Source organism: Oryzias latipes, chromosome 8 (assembly GCF_053564925.1).
Source record: "Oryzias latipes strain Hd-rR chromosome 8, Olatipes_Hd-rR_3.1".
NCBI classification, from domain to species: Eukaryota; Metazoa; Chordata; class Actinopteri; order Beloniformes; family Adrianichthyidae; genus Oryzias; species Oryzias latipes.
In genome coordinates, this window is record NC_136244.1 from 15,362,243 (window position 1) to 15,387,530 (window position 25,288).

Below are 25,288 nucleotides of genomic sequence, written 5' to 3' on the forward strand. Positions count from 1 at the left end.
GTCTTGCTTTTTTTTCCTCCATCTGCTGTTGCGAGAAACTGCACGCTCCGGCTACACTTTTCCCTGGAAGACGAACGGCGTTTCTGTGAAATCTAACCCTGTTGAACACTTTGGAAACTGCAGCCAATATTTCCCAGCAGCTTGTTTATGATCAGCTCGCTAATGTCCCCAAATTATCACTTATTTTTTGTGAGTGCTTTCATGTCAAGCAGACTGCTACCAGAGTGCAGAAGCACTGTTGGTGCCTTTGCAGATATACATTAGAAAAACTGGTGTTACCAAGGATACGTGATGGGCCTGGAACTAATTGGTTGGTAGGCGCGGGACGAAGCGGATGACTTAAATGATGGGCAGACGTAAAGTTAGCCCACATGGCTTGTGTGTAATGTATTTCAGCTTCATTTAAAAGTGATGAGTACCAATTTTAGGACATATTAACTGCGTGGAAAACCACAGGCCAACAGAATTACACACTGATTCCCAGAACGTTGATGTACTCAATCAAAAAAACATAAAAGCGATCATCACATATAAAATCACCCAGATGGTCTAGTTTTTTTGTCATTTTTGTTCATCTTTTTATCCTTTTTTGCCCTGCCTTCCTCTTTTCCTTACAGCAGCATCCTTTCACACCCTCTAATTCAGTCAGTTTCACTTAGTCCCAGTGCCCTTACTGCCTGCAGGAGGGATGAAGTCATGCTCTGCAGGTGTGGTTGCAGCTATCGCTTCGCCCTCCCAGTGCCTGCCACTCAGCCACAAGCATATCCGAGCACCGCTGTGCCAACGCCCCACTCAGAACACCTGACTTTGTCCAGTCACGCATGCCGGGCAGGGCACACACACACACACGCCAGGAGACAGGATTGACGCACCTAGGAGTGCACTAAAGCACACACTGCCACCCTTGCATGACGGGCATACCCTTGATTGTCCCCATCTCCAACCTGACTATACCAACTGCAGGTGATAGATGGAGGAGACAGTTTATACATTGAAGTGACTTGGTCTTTTGTTCTGGCCTTTCAACTGCACAGATGTAATCTGTGGTATCAGAGTTTGGGGTCTTAATTCAGCACCGACCAGACAGAAACCAAAAGCATCTATTGGTCTTACGTACTATTTAGGGGGTTTTCTGACTATAGTTCTGCAACATTTATTTAGTAATTTGATGATGAGAGGTGATGGAGCTGCTATGTATTAAACAGAGACTTCCCCCAATCAAATACATGCCACTTTTAGAAAACTGTAAAATAAAAATGGAAACATGTTTTAATTTTGTAGCATACGTCAATAAAAAACAATTTGGCGTGAGGCTATCTGAGTCTCCTCAAGGTTATGAAAACAGAGCTACCGATGCAAAAGTAAAACAGTTTTTATTGCAGGACTATCTAGTCCCCATGATATTAAAAGCAGTTCAGACACCATGCTCAAAACTATTTGGGTATTTTTTTAAATGGCAAATAAGACATCACAGATTTTCTGAAGTAAAAACCTAATAAATATAAACACTATTTATGAGTCCTGATGATAAAAATTTCGAGGGTTAATGAAAGAAAAAATTAAGATACATTTTTTCACATAAAAACCTAATGCATTGTGGTCCAGTAAGCATGGAAGCTCACATGTTTTTCACAGAAACGGAAAGATCTAGAGCAATCCATTTTAGAATTGTAGATAGGACAGCTCTACAAAACGAAGAACACCCTATATAGTGCACTAGTGAATAGTGAAGGAATGCACACACGTGACTGGTGTATACAACAAAAATGTCCAAATGTCCTTGTCAACAAAAATAACCAGGGTTGTAAATAACCCAACTTTTACATTTTTATAAATATCATATATTGTAATTATATTTATATCAGTTCAAATATGTTTCAAAGTGTTTTTCTTGTATCATACGTACTGTACATACTTGTTAAACTTTTCATGTTTCCAAAAAGAAGATTCAGTTTTGGCCTTGCCCACCCAAGTGTCAAAGTGTCCTTGAGCAAGACACTGAACCCTACATTGCTCCTGGTGGTTACAGGTTGGTGCCAGTTTTTGGCAGAGGAGCCGCCGATAGTGTGTGAGTGTGCGTGTATGTGTTAATGGGAATGTGACTGGAAAGCGCTTTGGGCCTTCTAAGAAGGTAGCAAAACGCTAAATAAGTATGGTAACAATTTTACCAAATATATGAGATTTTTGGTCAGTAAGGCAATTTTTATCCTCAGTGTTCAAGTTTGTCCAGGCACCTCTTGGCTCTGCTTTTGAAAGGACAAAATGCGCAGCATAGATGCTAATGTTGCATGTAGGACAAGTTGTGTATCCGTAACTTTGTTTACTACTTCCTGCCACATACCAGACCTTCAGACATGCAGGCGAAAAAAGCGACAGTCAGGATAATGGTTGTAATTATCATTAGTTCTTTGTGATTAACCAAGTGACATACACACACACACACACATCTTCATACACAGAAACACACACTGCAGCACTGCCCTCCACCGCGTGGCACAAAATGGCGGCTTGTGTGCCCTAGCAGACGCTGAGCCTGTAAGGAGGAGGTGGGAACGAGGCCAGGCAGAGGAGGATGTGAGGACTTGGCCCACAACAACTTTGTGAGCGAGGGTGGGTGTGTGTGTGTGTGTGTGTGTGATGACACCGAGGTGTGAGCGTTGACTCAGAGACGCAGACCACCTGCTCTATTTACAGCTGCACAACCCTAGAAAGTGAATGCGCGCTGATGTACGCAAACATGCATGCACCTGAATGAAAACAGACTGACAGACACGAAAGAAGAAAAGAGGAGGGTGGATTTTCACCTACGGGGTTTGTGACCTTCACTCCACCTCATCTGTCCATCCCTTCCCCTCCAAGTATCCCTGTAATTCAGCGCTTGGTTTCGCGGCAGGTAATTTGTGCGCTATTGGAGATTAAAGTTTAATTAGTGAGCGGGGAGTCATTTGGGTCTTAGTTGAGTGGAATACAGAAGCTGTGTGTGTGTGTGTGTGTGTGTGTGCACACCCCGTGCGCACCAAAACACACCAAGGTTCATCTGGAAAGTGAAAGTGGGGAGTCACAGATCCTCCTTTAGCAGGGAAGAAACAAAGCATCCACCCTTTCCTTCATCTTCTTCATCTCTTCCTTCACACACACACGCTCCACCTCTCACTCCTGAGCTCAGTTGGCAGAGTTCCAGAGTCATATTCACACTTCCTCTGTCCCTGAGGAGACACCCACTTCCACACACAGACACACATATCACCCTTGCTGCCACCATCACACTGCGCCACATGCAGAAGAGGAAAGGGAGACGAAAACAAGCAGGCAGCTTTGTCTTTCTGCATCGATATGGCCGATCTGTCACCTGTAAGATGTGTTGAATTACCTGTAACACAAACCCTGACCACTTTATTTGATTCATCTTCTGTCCATCAGTCATTCTGCCACAGTCTGCTTTTCTTGAGCTCAAACTTTCTCATCTGCCTGGGTTTCTTTCATGGGGACATCAAACCTGCCACGCGGTCACACACTAACATGGATGTGAGCGCTCGCTGCACACTCGGCCGTCTTGAGAGCTGGCTTTGCTAATGACAAGGGGGTCTGCATCCCAGCGCCTCTGTTATTTCACCGACGCGAGACGCTGACGCAAATCAATAGGCCGCACGGCCCAACGATAACGATCTCCATTCCTCCTTCTCCTCCCTGCATCTCTCCATTCGCCTCCTCCCACTTGCCTCGCTCCCTGGTGTCCACCCCCACATCTGCCTTGATCTTGCAGGTTCAATCTACCCCCCCCCTCCCCCGGAACCCTCTCCCCCATCTTTGTGCCCTCAATCTCACATCCTCTTTCCCCCTCCTCTTCCCCTTCTTCTGCATCTTTCACGCTCCCACCGCTCTTGATCGCACAGCATCCCTCCAACACGTTTGCCCTTCGTTGCTTCTCTTCCACTGCACCCTGCTTCACATCTCACCACTTATCTCACGTCGCTTTCTCTGGCTCTTTTCTTCGCCCTCGCCTTCTCTCATATCATATTTCCCCTCTTTCCCGTCACCGTGCTGGTTCTCACCTATTCCCAGCTGGTCCTCCATCTCCTCCCAATTTCCCTTCATTTGCTTCTTTCCTCCCCTTTACCGTTTCCCTCAAATGCCTCTTTTATCTCTCTCACGCTGTCTTCCACTTTTTTTAGAGGCCTGCTTCATGTTACGCACTTTCCATCATTCCTGCTTCTCCAAGATTGTTGTAGCTTTGGCTTGTCTAGTTTAGTGACAGTGTGACAGTAGGATAAAGCATCTTTCTGTCAGGTCACTGAAGGGGGATCTTCAGAGGAAAGAGGAGGAGTTAAGGAGGCAAGTTTTATTCTTTGGTCTTCCTCCAGAACTCCCAGTTTGACCAGTCTTTGTTTGCATGATTCTACAGGTTATCTATCTATCAGCAATCATTAACTCTCAGTAAACATAACCAGAATTCATAGGGCGCAATTTTAATTTTTTAAAGAAATTAAATACTTTTTAGTGTGCCTTGCAGTCTGAAAAAGATGGCACTTTTAGGCTTTTTAATCAGCGTTTGACAGTTGATTCCCCAAATGTTGGAATCTGGATGTTGGCACAAGGAAAGATTTCGGTGCAATTTAATTGAGGATGCATTGCTAATATTGGAAAACATTACACACTGACTTCTGGAAAAAAATACTTAAAAAAATGCATTTCAAGCATGACCAAAGGTCAGAGTACCACATCAGCTCCGGGTTGAAGTTGACTCTTGCTCCTAACTTTGCCTAAACCTAAGGCAACTGCAATCCTAAAGACAGAAAAGCTGCAGTGACATTTGAGGTCACTCGCCACCACTAGCATCAGCTCAGCATGCCAAAGCAAAGAGCAGCCTGCCCTTTTCTTACCCAAGGTCACACCTACACACTCCCTCACACACAAAGATGCACAGAGAAACGCACATGGCCAGCAGCTGCAAGGTGGCTGCAGGGCAGCGGAAGGACATGAAAGTCGTGAGGACTGAGGCTACAACTTGGAAGAAGAGGAGAGTGGGAGAGTAGAGATGAAGTGCCAGGATGTGTGTTTTCATGTCTGCGTGAGTGTGATAGAGAGTTAGCAGGCATGACATGGCATCATCAATCAGATGAACTGAAGTGGGATAAGGAGGCGCAGGTGCAAATCAGCATTTTTGTGTCTGTGTGCACACGTGCATCAGTCAAAATTTGCACAAATGTGAGAGAGAACTCACATAAACCAGGGTTCTAACCTCACACCAGATTCCCAGCAACGCAACTTAGTAATATTTAGTACTTTCACCCAAAAGAAGGCAGATTTTTTTCAAAGACGTTTTTGAAATCCAGAAAAAAACAAATCAGACATGGTGCCCTCTAGCTTCAGCTTTTGATTTAAATGATGAAAACCTTTTTTTTTTGGTTTTTTAACATTTTCTTGTGTCATTTTTTCATGATGGAGGAAAAGTGTAAATAAATTTGGCTTAAAATTGCATTTCTGATTATTTCTTTATTCAAATCATTGTGAATCAGGAGCAGACGTAAAAAAATGCAGTTTGAAAAAGATTGTATTTGTGATGTAGAGATTCACTGGGCAGATCACAAGCTCCCTGCTCTGCTCCATTGTGATGCATCCACTTGCAGACAACCTATTTTCTTCGACATTTGGCTCAAAACTGTACGGCTGGATAAATCCAAAATTGCTCACCATTTTTGTTGAAACAGCAGGATGGGGGTATAAAGGGCTGTAAGCTAATGGGAGAGAGTGTAAATTGAGTGCTCTCAGCAACATGAAGGGAAAGGGGGGTGTGCTTACACCATACCAACAGTCCTGACCAGAAACTCTGCAGAAACTATGTCCTCAAAAATCACACAGAATCACACAAAATCATAATTCAAAAACCACTGGAAACGCTTTTCTAATAGATCTAAAGATGATCAGAGTGGGACTTTAGGTTTTAGGAAAGTTAATTCCAGCTCTTGTTGATGAGAAGTTTCTAGACACTTTTATCTCTGATGGCTTCACTTTTGTCTTCTTCTCATCCAATCATCCCCCTGCATTGTTTCTTTCCTCTCCTCTCCAATCTCCTTCACTAAAAGATTCTGATGGAATTCCAAGAAGCTCTGTGGCCCACTTTACAAGACCTAAACTCCCCTGTGTATTTGTGTGTGTGTGTGTGTGTGTGTGTGTGTGAACAATAAATAGAACCAGCAAGCGTGTGGGTGAGGCTATCTTGACTTTACAAGCATCAATCCAGCTCTTTCTCTTCATGTCTCTGTCTTTTGCGGCGGCATGTCTCACCAGGTTTGCTCTGAAGGAGGTTACCCAGAGTCCAACAGTGCCCTCACACACATAAAACACACAAACACACTGCAGGGGTGTTGCAGCCAGTCAGGCCCGATCATTAGAGCTCTCATCAAGCCCAAACCCACAAACGCGTTCATGCTAAATGTTTGTAACACATGTTGGAGATTGCCTTCCCAAGCTGAAACTGATTCATGTTTTCTGTTGACTGCCTTCACACTCTGTGGTTCTGCCAACACAAGGACACACAACAGGGAATGAGCAACCGGTTGCCTTTCTTTTGATTCCTGTCACATGTCCAAGTATCCAAGACAACCTTTGCGTGAAAAAAAGAAAGAAAAAAAAGGCACAACCTCCTAACGGGATGTGTATGCGCTTGATTGCGTGTGTGCGTCTATCATCCTCTCTCGCTCATCCCTCACCTCTCCTGCATCCCCACCCGTCTCATCACTCTGTTACCATGTCAACAAAGCCAGGTTTAGCCCTTCAAAGGGCAGCGCTCGGCAGCTTCCGGCTGGAGGTGACTGCGCTCAAAGACGGAGGGACAAACAAAAAGGGAACGATAGATTGAAAAAAGATAAATGACAGTTGTGTAGGGGAGCAGAACAAGAGAGGGTTGAATGGTTTCAGGTCAAAGCTAAGAGTAAAAAAAAAAAAAAAAAAAAGAGGAGAAAACACAAAGCTATAGGTGTTCCAGATTTGCCCTATCACAGTCCGAACGCTCATCTTGTAGCCACCATGTAAGTAATCTATAATAGTGAAAGGATGTTTGTGGGAAGGAAGTGTGAAGCCATGGTAGTGATTTCAGTCAACATTATGCAAAACTGAACACCTCCTTTTTATTTTTTCAAAAATTCGTTTGTAATTACTCTAAAAGCATTTAGGGAAAAGTCATTCTATGCAGAACTTGTCAATATAATTGGTGGTTTCCTCTTAGAGAGCAATCTCTCCTTCAGGATGTAATTAGAAAACCCATTTACATGAATCTCCATTTACAGGTTATTTTTTGTGTGTTTGAGGGGGGGCTTTAAAAGAATAGGTTGACATGCTATTAAATATGAAGAAAAACAGTAAAGAAATTGATATTTAATGGATGCTGGGAGGAAATCTTGGAAATGTCAGGAGCGCTGAGTCCAGACAAGTCTGGACTTTGGGGTGAGCATGCCCAGAAGAGGCTTGCTCTGAATGCAGAACATTGCAAGAAAAAAAAAAGTTTAATCACCTCGTTTTTGTTCAATCAAGAAATCTAAGAGGTTTTCCTTCATATAACATGAATCCGCTTAACACAATCTGACTCTAAATTTTAATTTGATTGGGTTTTACCACAAGTTTGATCTGAAAAACGTTTGCCTGAAAGATATAGGGACCTAAAAAAAACCTAGGCAATTCCTTTTTAGCTGACTTTCTGCTCTGCAGTCTAGAGATCCCTTGCACGTTTCCTAGCAGGATGACACTGAAAAGTTTCACGGACTGATCACTGGAAAACAAATTTTCATTAGCCAAAGAAAAGCCCCATTCAAAATCAGCAGAGAAATTGATGTTTTACTGCAACAGATTACTTATAATTTTGCATCCAGATTGCAAGTGTAAATTTGTTTTATTTAAAGAAAATGCATTTTTAAGGACATAGTTTCTGCGGACAGGCAGTAGTTCATTAGAAATTCGCCTCACAGTTGTGAGGCACAGAGACACCCCTCCCCAACTTTCCCTTCCCATTGCTGAGAGCCCCTCACAACGCCAACCTAACATTACTGGTGCAACAAAAATGGTGAGCAATAATGGAGATATCCAGCCATACAATTTTGAGACAGATGCCAGCTTGGCCGGGGAAAACGAAGACACTAATGGATCTGTTTGTTTACAAGTGGATGCATCAAATTGAAGCACAGATCTTGTTGCCTGCCCAGTGTATTTTGTATGTCAGAATTCCCACGATTTAAATAAAGAAATACTGAGAAAGGAAATTTTAAGTTGCATTTTCTTAATATACAGTACAGACCAAAAGTTGTGACACACATTCTCATTCAAATGAATGGGAAGGTGTGTCCAAACTTTTGGTCTGTACTGTATGTCCTCCATCATAAGAGATATGCTACAAGAACACCCAAACACCCAAAACACTATTTTTATCTGAGTGGATCTTGTCTGTCTCAGCAGCTGAGTTTCCTCTGCTCTTCCACCAGCCTGTGAAAAGTGTCTGCATGAACCGCGTGTGTGGTATTTTTGCATGTGTGCATCCAGCAGAAATTTGAGGCCAAAGTGTCATCTTCATCTGTGATGAAATAGCCAGCCATGTCTGCAAACTCTGATGAGTCATCGCTAAACCCCAACGACAGGACGACTCAACATCATACACAAACACAGACCTTGCGTGAACTGAACCATAATAGTCTCAAAATGATTAAGGCTCATTTTCTGCTTGTTGCTCTTTTTTCTTTTTTATGGTTTTGATATATATAGTTTAGATCATATGCAGGGTTTGTTGCTGCTTTATACATTGTTGTATAGTGAACTACTTTGTCTTGCACTGCAAAAAGCACAGACAGATTTTTCTATTTCCTACAAAGTAATACACTGTTTCCTTTTATTTTTGTTTTTCATCATAAATATCATATTTCCTTACGCACACATTTCTACCACTTTGCCATCTGACAGATTTTATTTTCTACCTGAACGGTCATGTCAACTTACATCTGTCGCCTGTCTATCAGTATCTGTGGCACATCTCGGTCTCTTATACGTGTCTTCCAATAATCTATGTGACTGGCTGCCAGTGACCCCCTGTGACCTCCAGCTGAGTGTCATGACAACGGGACACTGACAAATGTCTGAGTAGATATTGGCTTCCTCAATCTCCTAAGCCTCCCTCCTGGGTAGGAAGCCACCCACACTGTCTGGTCAGACACTGCAGAGAGACACACAGATGATGCGTGTTTGTCTTTGCATCAGTCTGTCTGTCTGTCTGTCTGCTCATCCACTGTGTTCGTCCTCAGGTCATTTGGTAAAAAGGGAACAACCCTATCAGGAAAAGGAGGATGCAGAGAGGGAAAGATGAATCCAGATTGTAATGTTTGTGCAATTAGAAATGGGGCTTCAGTGCACTGATTGGGAGCAGTGATGGGGCTGGTTGCTGTGTTATTTTGGAGCACGCTGTGCTAAGCAGGGCATTACAGCCAGATGTGGTAGATAAGAGCGCAAACCAAAGAGGAAGCAGGGGTGGCAACGTGTTTGGTTTATTTAGGTGGGGGTGTCAAGGGAGCGTGCGAGCTGAACTTTGCCGTGCACTGCGCCAGTTTGCGTTGGAACAATTCCGGCTGTGGCGGTGAGGTGTTACTTTTTATGTGACGGGATGTGTGAGCGATCGAGTGCGTTTCCTCCCAGGTCGCTCCACCTCACCAGCAAACTGCCTTCCGCATGCATAATTAACCAGGACGGCTGGGGAGGTAAACACGTACAGAGACGCTCCAATCCCTCCACTCTGCACCTCCATTTATGCGTGTGTGTGTTTCCATGTGTGTGTTTATTGGTGTCAAGACAGGCAGAGAGCAGAAAAACGGGGGAAAAAAAGCTTTTGAAGCAAAAGTGATTCAGAGGCAGGGTTTGACAGAACGAGGGAGCTGTCTCTCTGTCTTTTTTGTGGTGTGCGCGTATGCATGTATGCTGAGAAAGGAGATAAATCCAATCTCCAGCTTTCTCAGAGGATGATGTGGTGAAAGAGAGGAAGAGAGGATAAAAAAGGAATGAAATGGGGGGAGAAGCTCTGTGTGCACTATGAACATCCAGCGGAACAATCAGATTCCCCCTCTATCCTTTCCTCTCCCTCTTTCCCTTCTGTTCTCCCTTCTTTTCTTAGAAGCAGACACATTTTCATGCATGGGGAGCACATCCTGGGTATAGAGGAGTGCAGCACAACACAAGGGCTGAATACATTCATCAGTCACTTGTCTAGCAGTTTGTCTGTGGAGCTGAAGCCCTCTTCCAGTTTATAACACTTTGAAATCCTAAACAGAATCTGCAGTTTTGCATGCAAAGGCCCCCGTGTGGTGTTTGCGGCGTCTCCTATTTCCCATGAGGCCATGTTGTAAAGCCCACTCAGTAAATCTTCTCTCCTCCTCTGTCCTCTGCAGCCCCTTCCAACCATCCTCCTCCTCATCAAACTTATTATCTTATCGCTTCTTCCCCACTGCTTCTTCATCCCCTCACCCTCCATCTCCCTCATAATTTCCACCCCCCCCTCTGTAGATTTCATTCAGACCCCAACAGCCTTGTCTTTCTCTCTTGTAGCCATTTTCCTTTCCCATCAGAAAGATTGGAGACAGTTTTTAAGAAAAAAGAAGGAAGGAAGGGTTGAAGAAGGAAGAGAATGCTCTATTTATGCAGATGAGTCTGTGCTGAGAGATGCAAAAAAAGACTGCCAGCTTCAGGAGGAAGGAAGGTGCAACAAAAGGAAGAATGAGGACAACATAAAACCCACACACATAAGGAATCAGACTGTGGGAGTCTTGCTGACTGTGCGCCAGGGTGCACGTAGATCTGTGAGTGGAAGAAAGAGACAGACAGCGGGTTTTGTCTCTTGGTCGTTGCCCCTTCGATCAGTGCAAGCACTACCCAACACACAAACCTTTTTGACGATCAACAAGTAATATTTGGTCATCTAAACACACACATCTCATCCTCACTCCTACCTGACCCCTCACTAAAGCAGAAGCACAGAGCATCCACCAATTCAGCAGAGTGCCACAGTGCCAGCGCTCCCTGTGTGGAGGAGGAACAGCATGGAGGTGGAGAGGAGACGTGACGGGAATGTAGACTCGCCACTCCACACGTGTATTTGAACAGACTGAAGCAGGGGTGGAGTAAATTGATTAGAGAGATGGTTTCTTTGGTGTGTTTGCCTCGTCTTAAGCGTGAGACAATCAGCGAAAAATCCAATTAGCTGTTCCTCCAGATTGGTTTGTAGAGAAGAAAAGCAGATATGAAGGAAAATATTCAAACAAAAGCACTAAGATATGTCCTCGAAAAGGACTGAAATCCAGAAGTCCTGTGTCCATCCCTGATGCTGTCTTCAGTGAGTCTTATCTTGGAGACTCATGTTCCTTGTCCTCTAAAGGCAGCCCATTAAGGTCCTTCTGTGAACCAGCATTAACACATTCAGACAGAACCTTGGAGCTGAAAGACCCACTCCAGTCAACTTTTGAGCCATTTTAAAGCATTTAATTTATCTATTTTAATCAAAAATTTTAAAAATCTGTGTCGTTCTTTAGGATATCTTTTCTGCAGAGCGGCCGTACTTGATTAAAAAATTCCCCTCTGTATTGTGGGTGGAACCACAAAAATGCCATTGGCATGCTCCCTGTTTCTGAGAGCTCTCTGTTTACACCTATTCCCACAACCTTACAGCCCCTCTCAATGTTGGAACTGTCTAGGCGTACAGTTTTGAGTCAGATGGCAGCTCAGATGAGGAAAACAAAGACGTACTAAGAGGTTTTGACCCACTCATTTTGTTTTCTACATTACAAATGAGCTCTTTTTCAAACTGCTTTTTTTGTCTGCTTCTGATTCACAACAATTTGAATAAAGAAATACTCAGAAAGTCAATTTTAAGGTTAATTTTCTTCATTTCCATCATGAAAAAATGCCACAGAACCTGTTAAAAACACCAAAAACACAATTTCCATCAGAGTGGGTCTTGAAAAACAAGTGAACTCAGAGCAAAGTAAAGTGTGAAGATGAAACTGTCTGACTTTAGAAACTTCCAAAAGCTGCACAAACTCCTGAAAACAAGGATGACTTCACACAAGCCTCACGTGCTATCAGCTTCAATGACGCCGTGTCTGGTGGGATGAACCTCCGTCCCTGGTGAGAACCAAATGCAAGGGTGTGATGCTAAAGGTGGCTGACACACACATGGAGATACACACATAGAAAAACACACACAATGCTCTGTCTCCGGGAAAGACTCTCCTTAGTTCTCTCTTTTGTTTTAGCTAAAGGTTACAGACTCCTAATGCAGTTTCAAGATCATGACAAATATTCTGTGTTTGGAGCTCACACTAATATCACACTGCTTGAATATCCGGTAGTGGAGGTTTTCCAAAAGAGGAGAAAGGGGATCTCAGAGTAACTGAGACCAGAAAACATCACTTAAATCAAATTTAAAAAAATACTTTATTAGATTAAATTTTGCAAAATCCTTCATTGCAACGTATTGTAAGTCTTTCCATCAATGATAATTGTTTTGTATGACTTATCTTAATCATGCCATATTACTTTATGACAAATATTTTTTGTTTCAGATTTCTATGCCGGTTTCCTGTTATTATTTATAAAGGGATTTCAAACTTTTTTTGTAAATAAATAAAAATGTTTTCACTTTAAATCCTGAAGAGTTTTTAAATTGATGTTTACAATTCTGACAAGGTTCACTAATCCTCAGAACTTCTTGTTTTGTTCTCTTTTCCCTCATTCTCAACATCCAGAACCATCCCCTTTCCCCCTTTCCCTTCTCACCTTTCCTCCCCATTCACTGCCCTGGCTACAGGAGTGAGATATGCAGTCCTTTCGTGAGCACAGCAGCGGTTACCACAGTAACCAGCCTTGCTACCAGCAGGAGCCCCATGAATTATCCCGCCTGGAGACCTACCGGCAACACCCTCATCATCCCCACCCTCAGCATCCACATCCAGGCCCTGGACCACATCCAGGCCCAGGCCCGGGGCAGAGCAGACCGGGCTATGAAACACACTCCTTGGCAAACACTGCTAGCATGCCTCCGGCCGGAGGAGGAGGGATGGGAGGAGGATCCAAAGACTGTTACAGCCAGCAAACCTATGCTGGATACCCAGGGACTGCTGGAGGGACTGGCAGTGGAAATGGGGGCTCAGCAGCCTCACAGACAAAGAAGTCCTTCAGAGGAAACAAAGTGCCCCCAACAAACCCTGGTCAGCATCTGCAGGGTTCTGGAGGGTACAATAACCACATGGGCCCAAGTAGTTACTCGGCCCAGTATTTAAGTGAGGGGCATCCCCAACAAAAGTGGGAGGACTCACCCCAACTTGCACAGTTTGAACAGGAGATGGTGGGACGTTTGGAAGCTGGCAGTACCCCCACGCCGGTTTCCTCTCAGTACATGGACCTGAACATTATGGGGCATTCTCAGACCCAGTGCCATCAGCCCTCTACCTCTATTTATACCAGCCCCCACAGTCAGCCTCACCCTCCTAACCTTGCCCCTTCACCCCTTATGTATCCCCAGAGCCACCTGCACTACCCACAGCCTTCCCCTTCTCCATCTCCATACATGGAAAAGTGCAATCCAATGCCCCACTGCTATAAAGGTTACAACATACCTCCGAATTCCCAGTACGTAAGACAAATGAGCAGCCACAGCAATCTAAAGCAAGGAAACTACAGGTCGACCCAGAATAATTACAGTTATCAGCAGGCCCTCCCCAGAGTTTATGAGCAGCAGCCCTCTTTACAGTCCTTGACCAACACCTCAGAGCCCCACCCGAAGTACCAACAGTACAACCAACCCCAACAAAACTACTGTTTGTCAGACCTGCCAGTCAGATCTCCAGAGCAGTATTATCAGACTTGTAGCCCCTCCTCCAATCACTCCCCTGCACGTTCTGTCGGGCGTTCACCCTCGTACAGTTCCACCCCTTCACCACTAATGACAAATCCAGACTCATTCCAGTACAGCCAGCCGCCCATGACACCTGGGGCAGCCTCAACCTCTTCGTCCTCCTCAACTGGCATGCAGGATCAGGCCAATGCAAACAACATGCTGCTGCCCCCGCGGTCACACCCATCACCCAACGTGTCGCTCACAGCCCCCCACAGCTTCACTACAACACCACAAGTTCCCACCATGAAAGAACGCTTTTCAGAGAAACTGTTATCTAACCCCAGCTTGTGGAGCCTGAATGCCCTCACCTCTCAGGTGGAGAACATCTCAAATAATGTCCAGCAGCTGCTGCTTTCTGAGGCATTGGTTGCAAACAAGAAAGCCAGTAAACGCAGCAGTGGTGGGAGTACCAGCAGTGCTGGAAGTGGAGTGTCCTCTAAAAAGGGTGAAGAGTACAAAAGTCCTTCTTATGCAGATAGCAGTGGTGGTGTGGGTGGGGGACCCATGCAGGACCGCTACTCCACCCCCCAACACCAGTCAATACCCATGGAAATCCATGAGGGTGGTTACTCCAGTAGTAGTGAAGAACCTCTAGATAGAGGCTACTATTACTTTGGCCAGAGCAGAAGTCCGGCTCAGGCCCACAACAACACTCAAATCAGTCTTGACACAGCCTCGTCTTGCTCGCTTGCTTCTCCTGATGACATGTCAACCAGGTCTGGTGACTCAGGTCTCCACAACCTAACTCCTGACCCTACCAGGTGTCAGCCAGGACAGGTAGGTGACGGCATGAGTACTCCTGCAAAAAGCTTGAGTGACGAGCGGTCTCCCACAAGTGTCATGATTCCCAGCCCCATGAAACAAGAACAAGATTCCCCATCAAATGTGCAGAGCATCATAGAGCCTGGCAAAGAGAATTTTGAAGAGTCAGCATGGATGGATAAATCGGTTGACAAAGACGAGGTGACAATAGAGAAAAAACATGACTGGGAGAGACTTTCAGATTCAGCCAAGTCAATGGAGAAGCCAGATAAGTGGTCAGATGAAGAAAAATGTCAAGCAGCTTACAGCAAAATAAATACAGGTATGACAGAAAAACACTATTGTTATGAGAACACAGTGTACCAAGAGGTCCAGGGCAAATATGACCCTGATGCAGCAGATTCTGTTGAAGAGTCACCAGCAGACCTCTCTGACTCAAGCAACAAAGATCCATTTGGTCGGGAGATTAAGACAGAGGCATTCAAATCAGAATCTCCAACAGCTTCTGAAAGCTCAGTGAAAACATTTTCTTTTATTTCAAGGGGTGACCTTGAGCAGGATCAATATTCCATTGAAAAGGATGATAGCTCAGAGAACGCCAGCCCAACACCCCAAGCTGAAGTCTTGGAAGACTGTGACTCGGATAAAAGAGAGAGCAGAGATCAAGAGAATGAAGAAAGAGAAGAGGGTATGGGAAAGGAGAAGGTCGTTGAAAATGAGGAAGACATGCAGAAAAAACGTAAAAGCTCAGCTTCCCCTCATTTCTCTGAAGAGGTGAGAGTAGACCAAGGGGAGGGGAAGAAACTCAGCCAGTCATCGACTGAAGAGCACATGAATAATAGAGTTAGCCAAGAGAATCCTTCTGGAGATCTTTTCAGTAGAACAGAGAGTTTGAGTTCTGAGTTCAATACAGATGATGAATTTGCAGGGGCATTTGTCAGAGCTAATTTAGCATCAGCTAATGCAGGGATGGATCCTTCTGCGAGAGAGTCAGCCATTGGTGACACTGTCCCTCAGTCTCAATCTGCCATGCCTGTATTTTCTGCTCTCACCGAAAAGGCAGCACCTCCGGTGCAGGGAAGGGATCATATTGATCACAGTGATGCTAAAGTGCTGGAGCCAGACTCTCCTCAACTGCCAGGGAAGTCAATACTCCCGTCAGCTCCTTCCTGGGCAAACACGCCACCTTCCCCCAAAAAAGGTGATGAGGATTTAGAATCGGGCATCAGCTGCACTAGTGCCATGACTCCATTGGCTAAACCAGAGCCGGTAGCTCCATCTTCCCAACCAAGATCATTTGGACGTAAGCACGCCAGAGGTCGACGGAGAATAACTCATTCAGGTGTGAGGATACGGCAACAGTTACGTTTAGAGAGGGAGGAGGAAAAGGATGAGGAAAGAGCCACACCTGCCTCACAAATGTTGGACGTGACTCCCAGCAAGACTGAGCTATACTCAGATCACACTGATCTACCACATCAGGACTCCATTGTAAGTCAGACTTCCAAAATAGTGACAGATGGTTTTCGTTCAAGAATGTGCACCCGCTCGTTTAATGCAACAGATGTGCAAACCAAAACTGAACTCAACTTGAAGAGAAAGCCCGGCCCAAAGGCGGGTTCAAAACCTGGACCAAAGCCAGGAATAAAACCTGGGATGAAGCCAGGGCCTAAGCCTGGACAAAAGTCCATTTCAAAACCAGGACCTAAACCTGGACCAAAACCTTTACCAAATGAAACAGAAATACCGCTAAAAATTGACTCTGTTGTTAAACGTAAACCAGGACCCAAACCAGGTTCAAAGCTCAGATCAAAGCCTGTTTCAAAATCTGTTACAAAAACAGTCCCAAAACCTGGACCTAAACTGACTCCTAAGCCTGGACTCAAGCTTGAGGATGCTTTGACACCAATAGATATTCCCTCTATTAAAGGTGTAGTAGGTCGGCCCAAAGGCTCCATAACTAAAGCAAAAGTAGTGCAACAGGAAGTCACAGTTGAAGCTGTTGCAGGGCAACAAAGTAGAGGTAGAAAAAGCCTTAAAACCTCAATACCCCAACTGAACCAGGATACTAAACCAGCGCAAGCAGACAGCCAAGTACAACCTGAGGCAAAGGCAGTAGAAAATGAGAGTAAGAACATGGTCTTGAGATCCAGAAAACCCCCAAAAGACAAACTGGAAAATGACAAAAAGAAAGTCACACAAGGAGACACCCATACATTATTAAAAATTAAAGTCAGGGATGTTTCTCCAGTAATAGAAGACAATATTGATGTAGAACTAACTCCAACTACTGGTTCTGACATGGTTAAAACACCAGATGCTTCTGACACACCTGCACCACCTTCACCATCAGATTTCCTCCTGCAATCTCAGAAAAAGACCTCCCCACCACTAAATGTAAATCAGCGTAAATCTACCCCAGAGACACCCATCAAGAAAAAGAGGGGTCCAAAGCCCAAACCAAAAATTGCACCACCTCAAACAGAAACACAGGAAGAGGTTGACCCAACACTCACAGAAAAAAATGTGCAAGGTCCCAGAAGAAAGCGCGGCCCACCCAAGAAGACCTCCACAGTCACCCTCATAACCAAAGACATTAGTGTCACTGACGTCGTGGGTGATGTGGCAGCAAATCCTCATCAGTGCCCTACCAAAACAAAAGTTCTCCCACCACGTAAAGGCAGGGGTCAAAAATATGAGGCTATGGTACAGAAGATTACTTCGCCAAGCTCCAAGAAACACATGCCAACACCTCAGCCAGACAGCATTCTAATGGATGATGCCGCAAACAAAGTGTTGTCTGAGAATGTTCTAAAGGAAAGTGAAAGTCCAGTTCAGACAAACAATACTGAGATGTTAGAACCTGGGAAAGAGGGGTCAAAGCAGCAGAAAGCATCAGTCATTAAGGAAGAGATGACACAGGAAAGAGAAAATCAGGAAATGACTGAGGAGAAGTTAACAGAAGGGTTAAGACACAGACAGAAGGATGAGGTATCAAATAAGACAGAGAAGAAAGAGGAACACTTTAAAGTAGACACACAGCAGGATATCACAGAGTATAATGCTTTGGGTTCAACAGACACCCACTTAGATGTAGGAGGTTTAGGTGAGTTGACACACCAGGCATCGGAAAGTGTAATCACTGCTGCCCTTAAATCCACTAGAGCCAAAAGGAAGAGATGGGCAATGGTAGAGAGTGCAGATGTTTCAGTTGTAGCCTTAGAAGCCGGAAGCCTAATAGTCACAACCCCCAGGTTAGCAAAACAGAGGGCCATCAAAAACAACCACGAAATGCACCTTAAACAAAGAAGGAAGAAGAGAAAAGATCAGGAGTCCACAGAGAAAAGTGATACAGCTGAAGAAACCAACACTGAAGGGATAAAACAAGAAGAATCAGCAGATGAGAAAGTGACCCCTATGGAAACAACAACACCGCTGTCAGTTAGCCAGGATGAGATTCTAGAAAACCCCCAGTTTATCAAAACCGAAATCGTTCAAAAACCTCGAAGAGGACGAAAACCATCAGCACACCCGACTAAAAGAAAAAGAAGCAAAACCCCAATAAAACAGTTACCTGTCAAGCTGCTGAAAGTTCATAAAAAGCCAGGCCCAAAACCTGGCATGAAGGATGCTATTGAGGTAATTGAGGCAGTTGTTAGAGCTGCTGGTTGCGAACAGGCTAAAAAAGAAGAGAGAGAAATAGAAGAAAGGACAAGATTGGAAAGGGAGAATCCAGACAAGGAGGACACGGGCATCATGGGTCCTGTGGTGACTGCAACGGAGAAACTGACAGAGATCATTTCTGTGAAAAGAATCAGGCGCAAACCGATCTATCAAAACTCAAAGCTGTCTTTTTGTCCCTACGTACGAATCAACAACTCCAGGGACTTTTCATCCTGGTGTGCCATAGTCAACAAGCCTGACGACGCGGTGGTATTTCAGAGGCGGAGAAAAAAGGGCATTCTTAGAATGAGGAATCCTTTCACTGTGGCTAAGGTGACGCCACACACTGCCGCCATGATACAGGGGCCTATGGTCAATACAGATATATCTGGTAGGAGTCTTACATGTTGTCTTTGTGGAAAGCCAGCAAATTACAAAGACCTCGGGGATTTGTGTGGACCATACTACGCAGAAGATAGTGTTCCGCGTAAAGTTTTGACCATCACACACACAGAATCCTTCAGAGAAGAGTCAAACACAACTTGTGGCAATGACTGTAGCACTGCTGAAAAACCAGGTGCTTCGGAGAACGACGCCGAGGTCAACGTGGACAAAGAAGGAAACGCAGAAGCATCATCTCAAGAGCCCAGCAGCAGCAGGCATCATCACTGGCGCTATCGAAGAGCAGAGAGACCTGAAAGGTCATGTCGGGAAGGCGCTCCACGAAGATTAACGCTTCGAGAGAGGTTCAGGAAAATGAAGCAGCTTCAGAATGTCAGCAAAGGGGCTTCAGGGGACCAAGAGGGAACCAACAGCATCTTCCAACGGCTGCGAATGGAAGCAGAGGCCAGTGAGCACTGGGCTCATGAAAACTGTGCCATTTGGACCAAGGGGGTAATTATGGTAGCTGGGAGACTGTATGGACTGAAGGAGGCTGCCAACAGCTCAGCACAAACGGTACGTCAGTTTTAATACCGCCAGACGATCGTTTAGTTTTGTGTTAAAAAATGACACAGATACTGTTAAAGTTCTGCTCAAACTACTCTTAACTTATAACATTTCCCACATTTCTTTTCTCTATGTGCCTCTCTTGGTCAATTTGTTTGTTTCTTTTCTGTCTTTGTCCATATGTCCATCTGTCTGACTAACCCCAGAACTGCTACAAGTGCCAGACTGAGGGGGCATCCCTCAGCTGCTGTTGGAGAGGCTGCTCTCATAAATACCACTATGTCTGCGCCAAAGAGATAGGTAAGAGACCATAGAAAGAGAGAAAGGGAGGAGCAAGGTTTGAAAATACTTGAGAGCGGCACAAATAAGAATGTGGTGGAGGGGGGTGAGTTGGAATGGAACCAAGGAGGAAAGCGAAGGAAAAAAATGGGGAAAAAATTAATAAAAGATGAGAAAAGACAGAAAAAAGTGAACGTTGGTAAAACGAGAAGGTAAACGCACCAAGGAAAAACATTATTGAGTGTGAGACGATATGGCTCAGAGCTCTAGAAGAGAACAAAACTATAAAAGAGGGAGGGAGTTTCAAATAGGGAGAATAAAGAAAGTGGGAGTATAAAACAAGGAGAAAAGGAAAAGGTGGAGGGAAAGGTGGTGTGCATTGCATATTGACTGCAACCCCCCGTGGCTCCATCTATCCAAGCTGCTGTTTGACACTGAAACATGTGTGTGTGTGCTCAAGCATCGCAGCATGAGTGTTTCGCCCATCTAAACGCCTCCCCGTGTGCATCTTCTATGTGTCCTATACGTATGTCTCCTCAGCGCCTCCGCATGTGCGTTGCTGTCAGTGGTTGTGTGTCTTCAAGTCAGCACATATGTGACATGGCTCCCCCTCGTGAAACCTCACAACAAAGAGGTACAGCCTGAGGATTAAAGGGCCGCCACATCCGCCGAGCCAGCACAGGAAGCAGAGCGAGGCCCGTTTTAATCCTGCTGAGTGGACCATCCAAATCTCCCTGCATGTCAGCCACTCAGTCTCTCCCACTCTGTCGTCCTCGTTCATGCTTTCATTTCTATGTGCTTCTACCCTTCATATGGGGGGAATAGTGCTTTTTGTACACACCCACTCCCTATCATGCATTTGGGGTTTTTTGTTTTGTCCTTTTAGCTATTGTTTGTCTGTAACACTCCTTTTGTCTGTCTATCCGCCTTGCAGGCTGTACATTCCATGAAGATGATTTCTCCATCAAATGTCCTAAACATGAGGTAAGAAAAAGAAAACTTCATTAAAACTTGCATAAGAATCAACACCAATACATCATTTGACAGTAACTGACCATTAACTGCAGATGAAAACTGGACTCCTCCCCCTCACGTTCCAAATAGGAAGCAAAAATCCCATAGAGTTCTGTTAGGAAATAAACAGCTATTACTCATTAGTCATTGCATTTGTTAGAATCACCATTTTTGCTATGCTACTTTTTTAACATGTTCTTGCAAATGCTCTTTTTTTGCATATTAGTGCAATTCTTCAAGTTATAAACCGACCAATCAAAAGTTTCAATGCAAGTATGTGGCCTTATGTTGAAGCGTTTGATTGACAGATTCTCCTCAGCGCGTTTTCAAGTGATAAGGGTGTGGACTTCCAGCAAGCTCACTCCTGATTGGATAGAAATGACGACTCATGGGGACTCAGACCAATCACTGCTTATTGACAATGTCTGGCTCCAACGTGCCGAAAAATGGCGACTGAATTGACTTCATTTGGTTGGAGCCGGAAGTAAGCCATTTTCTACGGGTGACATCACACTCACTCTGTCCAGGTCTCGTATACAGTCACAAATGCTGAGTCATGATTGAACCTGGCATTTTAAAGAAATGAAAAGGATTCAAAGAAATTTGGAAAATTCTATTGATTGTCTTTTAAGGGGTTTGCTCTGTTGATTTTGAAGGATCACATTAGTGTAGAAATTTAAAAATATTTGTATTGCCTTGGGCTATGTCCAGTTATCCAACCACATCATGGCTCCTTGTGTAAAAGAAAAACATCAATAGTAGACGCATCTTGTACTAATATTGATGATTCTTGTTTTTTATAACTCCATAACAGTACTACACTGCAAAAACTCAATCTGAGTAAAGTAAAGAAGACCCTTGTTTCAAGAAAAATGGTAAAGAAAAGTTATTAATGGCTAAATAATTTTAGTTTGAAAATACTTGAGTGCCTTAGTGACTAGCATATTTTCTTTCTTAAAATAAGAATGCTTGGCAAGACCATTTTGTTTTACTCCATTGGCCTATTTAAAGACATTTATTTTTTTATTTTTTTTAGGGGGCCTGTTTTTGCAGTTGCAAGTTTCTGTGGAACAAATATGACCAATTAATCCTGAATTGAGCCTTACTGTGGTTGTTGATTGCTGTTTGTGCTAAATGGAACGTGGGAAATGCTGTGAAGGCCCTAAGCTCAAGCAGCATCATGGGTAAAGAAACTGTGGCCCAAGTTTAGGTCCTATCTATGGTATTCGGGTGAATGCCAGGTATACAAATCCTCTGAAGCTTTCATAAGGCTGTTTTTATATGTATATGATGAAACTGTGGTGTGTCAGCCTTCAGCCTAAAGCTTGATATTCAGCTCTTGTCTAAAAAGTCTGTAAAAGTCGTGCGGTGTTGCAAATCGCCTCACCTGTCAGTGGCGCAAACACAATCAGCTTTCCTGTGAGACACACACCGTCTGGTGGTGATGTATTTACACTGCAGCGCAGAGAGGAAGGTCAAATGCGAGGGGGGTGGTGGGAGTTGAAGATGCTGACATTCAGCAGAGAGCGGCGGTTGCCTACTCTCCCTGCGTCTCTCCTCCCCTCCCTCCTTTGCTCCCTCTTTCTTTCCTGATCTCCTCTGTGCAGACTGACGGGGATAAAAAGCTGGCTCCTGATCAAAAAAAAAAAAAAACCATCCCCACCATGACTGCCTGCTGCCCCAACACACACACTCTCTCCTAGCTCTCCACTTCTCGTTATTTCTCTTCCCTCCTCTTTTCTTCCTGTTCCCCTTATTTAGCCGCTTTGCTTCCCTGCCGCTCCAGCTCCCTCAGCTTTTCACTCTGTTCACCTCTCATCTCCTACAAGCTTGCTATTCCATTTTCAGTCATCCTCCCGTCATCCGTTCTCATCCCTTTTTCCCGTTTTCTTTCTCATCTTCGCGCCTCCACTCCCCACCTCCCCTTCACCTCAACTCCTACGTCTGAGCAGCAGAAGCCCTGAGTGCAAAACTGAGAGAAGGAGAGCAAGTCGGGGAGCTGTTGCTGTTGTCTGGCTGAGGCAGAGCTGTCATCAGCTGAGGGATCTGAAGGCCTTTGTGTGTGTGTATATGTGTGTGTGTCTGTGTGGGTCTGTGCCGAGCCAATTTGAGCAGAGCAGCCTAATCAAAGGGAAGAGGAGCGATATGCACGTTTCCTCATGAGCATCCTACCCATGAGAAATTCACCTCCTCTCCCCTGTATTCACTGGAAAACAAACGCAAAGGCGCCTCCATCAGCTGCAGCTCCACATGATGAGGGCATCAGAGTCACAGACATGCACAGGGAAGAACAGACTCATTTGTGCTGCTCGCTGAAATAAAACAAACAGTTAATGAGGACAGTTACATCAGAGAATGACAGACTGAGATCAACAGATAGAAAAAGTGAGAAGGAGGACGACACGAGAGAAGAGCGGCACAGTTACTCCAGGAAAAGAAACAGGAGGACGACAGAGAAAGAATGAGAAAGAAAAGACAGAGAGCGAAGCAGCTGGTCTGAATCCAGGGCATAAGGATCGGCAGCTGGCAGTTCAGAAGGGAAAGACTGTGAAAGTGAACAAGAGGCTGGGCTGCAGAGGAGCAGAACAGGAAAGTGAGCACGCCATCACCAACACACCAACGCAATTAGATGGCGTTCTGGGTCTTTTTCTCTTGCAGAGAAGCTGGTTCACTGGTCAGCACCCATCTCCCCATTCCTGCAGTCTGCTTGCTTTTATGTTTTTACTCTGCAAACACGCAGCATCCGCCTGATGCTGGAGGCTTTTCAATAGTCATCACACCTGCCTGATTTCACACTTTACAACAAAAAAGCGTAAATTAGGAGCTTGCAGGCCTTCAAGTGCTCTGCGGTGTTGTTAAGAGGGAAAATTAAGGGCTAAATGCATTTAGAGGATGAAGTTTGGGATTCACATCAGTTTCTTTTTTCTTCCCCCTCAAGGACCTGTAAGATATTCCTGTGTTCCACATTCACTGCCATTCTGCCACCAATCCAGCAAGGCTCCAACAGCCACCCAGCGCACACGGATGATGGAGATGATGGATGTTGGCCGGAGGCTGCACTGCGGTGGAGCCGGGAGCGGTTCAAACCCTGGCTGCCGCCTGAGCTCGGACTAAGATATGGGATTTCTCAGAGGAGTCCGTTGCAGCGAGGCGGTGGCACTGTTTAGGAGGAGGACACGCTTTGTCTGGAGCCTTGTGCACATTTTGAGGGGAGAGGCTGCTTAAAATGCAGAGGGGAGAGAACGTGTGTGCTCTGCCTTCAGATGGGTTGCTATCGTCCTCAGACAGCTGGCAGACACTGATTGGACAGGAACATCCCTCTGGCCACCTTGTCCGTGGGCCAACAGGTGCACACGCGTGTGCTGGAGCCTCTCTGGGAGTGTGTGTGAAAAGCATTTTCATTCCACGTGCACATCACCAGTACACGGTTGGTTTCCATGGGTGTGTGTGTAAAAAGCATCTTCAGTGCAACATTACCACAAGGAGAAAAATCCAAAAAACGAAAGAAAAAAAACAGCAACCAAACCACTGGATGTAGTGTCTCAATCTGTGCATTTGTGTTGAAAACGAGACAAAATGTGAGGAAAGTGTACATGCTGATGTGCTTCACAGGTTCTAAATATTCCAAAATCCAAGAGTTATAATGGACGCAGTATTTTAATATAATGCTCTTATCTTTGGAGATGTATTTTAATGTGCATTATGACTAAACATCATTGCGTCATATTGGTATATGTCAGGCTTTGTGTTCTTCAAAACATGCAAAAAAAATGTATAAAGGTATTTATAAAAAAAATTAAGAAAAATATGAATTCTGTTTAAGAGTTTATTTCTAAATGAGTGACCATCCGAGATGTACAGTCACCATAGTTGCAGATGAGGAAGCAGCCCCATCTCACCTCATGAGTCTGTACAGTTCCGAAGTATTAACCGTGATTACGTCACACGCCACGATTCTACGACACACGCCTGTCAGTCTGAAAAAAATGTAGCCTCTTTTGCTCCACTGTGATGCCCATCACCTCAGAGCGGGAGCCCCAGTTCTGGTCACATCAAACGTTGACATTTTTGAGTATTGAAACTGGAAAAAAAAAAAAAAAAAAAAAAACTGCATTAAAATTTTTCTCTTTTCTGAGGCTCGTTATTTAATGGTGTACATAGGTCTTTGATGCTGTTTAAATGTAAGATGTGATGTACTAATATAATTGTGTATAGTATTTCTTAGAGATGTTTATTTTCTATAAAATGGAATATGTTATTGCTTATAAAATGTTATTAAAAGAACCCATTCATGAAAAAAAAATAATGCTAACAATAATAATGCCAATCTTTTTGGGAATGTCACTTGTCTTAAGTGGGAGCATGCCGTTTTATTGATTTTCATGTCGATTTGTTTGGACTTGATGACGCAGCATCACTTTGTTTGAGATGTTTTTTTTTTTGTAACGCCAATGTTAAATATACCAGCACTTTTCAATGCTGCTACAACCAAAGCCTGCCGTTTTTGTCTTCTATGATTATTTTTGATGCCACATCGACATAAAAGCACCGGAAAGTTGAGTTCAAACCAGTACATAAAGACTTAATATAATATAGTCATACTTAAAGTTCAGACATTCCTACATAAAAACCCTCAAAGGAGAGTACAGAAAAGCTTTTCAGACACTTTTATGAACTTAACATTTAAGAACGCTTAAAAAAAGA

General features: G+C 44.3%; 1 protein-coding gene across 4 annotated transcripts in view; it reads left to right on the forward strand.

Moving 5' to 3' along the window:
* rai1 (retinoic acid induced 1) overlaps positions 1–25,077 on the forward strand; it is a 49,173-nt gene extending 24,096 nt beyond the window's left edge. For 3 of the 4 annotated variants that reach the window (XM_078950868.1, XM_020705331.3, XM_078950869.1), the window contains exons 2-4: positions 12,768–19,300; positions 20,505–20,554; positions 23,523–25,077. In XM_078950868.1, coding sequence (XP_078806994.1) covers positions 12,839–19,300; positions 20,505–20,554; positions 23,523–23,751 — 6,741 coding nt within the window. In that variant the 5' untranslated portion in view covers positions 12,768–12,838 and the 3' untranslated portion in view covers positions 23,752–25,077. Of the gene's footprint in view, positions 1–12,767; positions 19,301–19,497; positions 19,592–20,504; positions 20,555–23,522 lie in introns of all 4 variants that reach the window. The other variant, XM_004071694.5, reaches the window with a different exon arrangement.
* Positions 25,078–25,288: the final 211 nt, after the last annotated feature.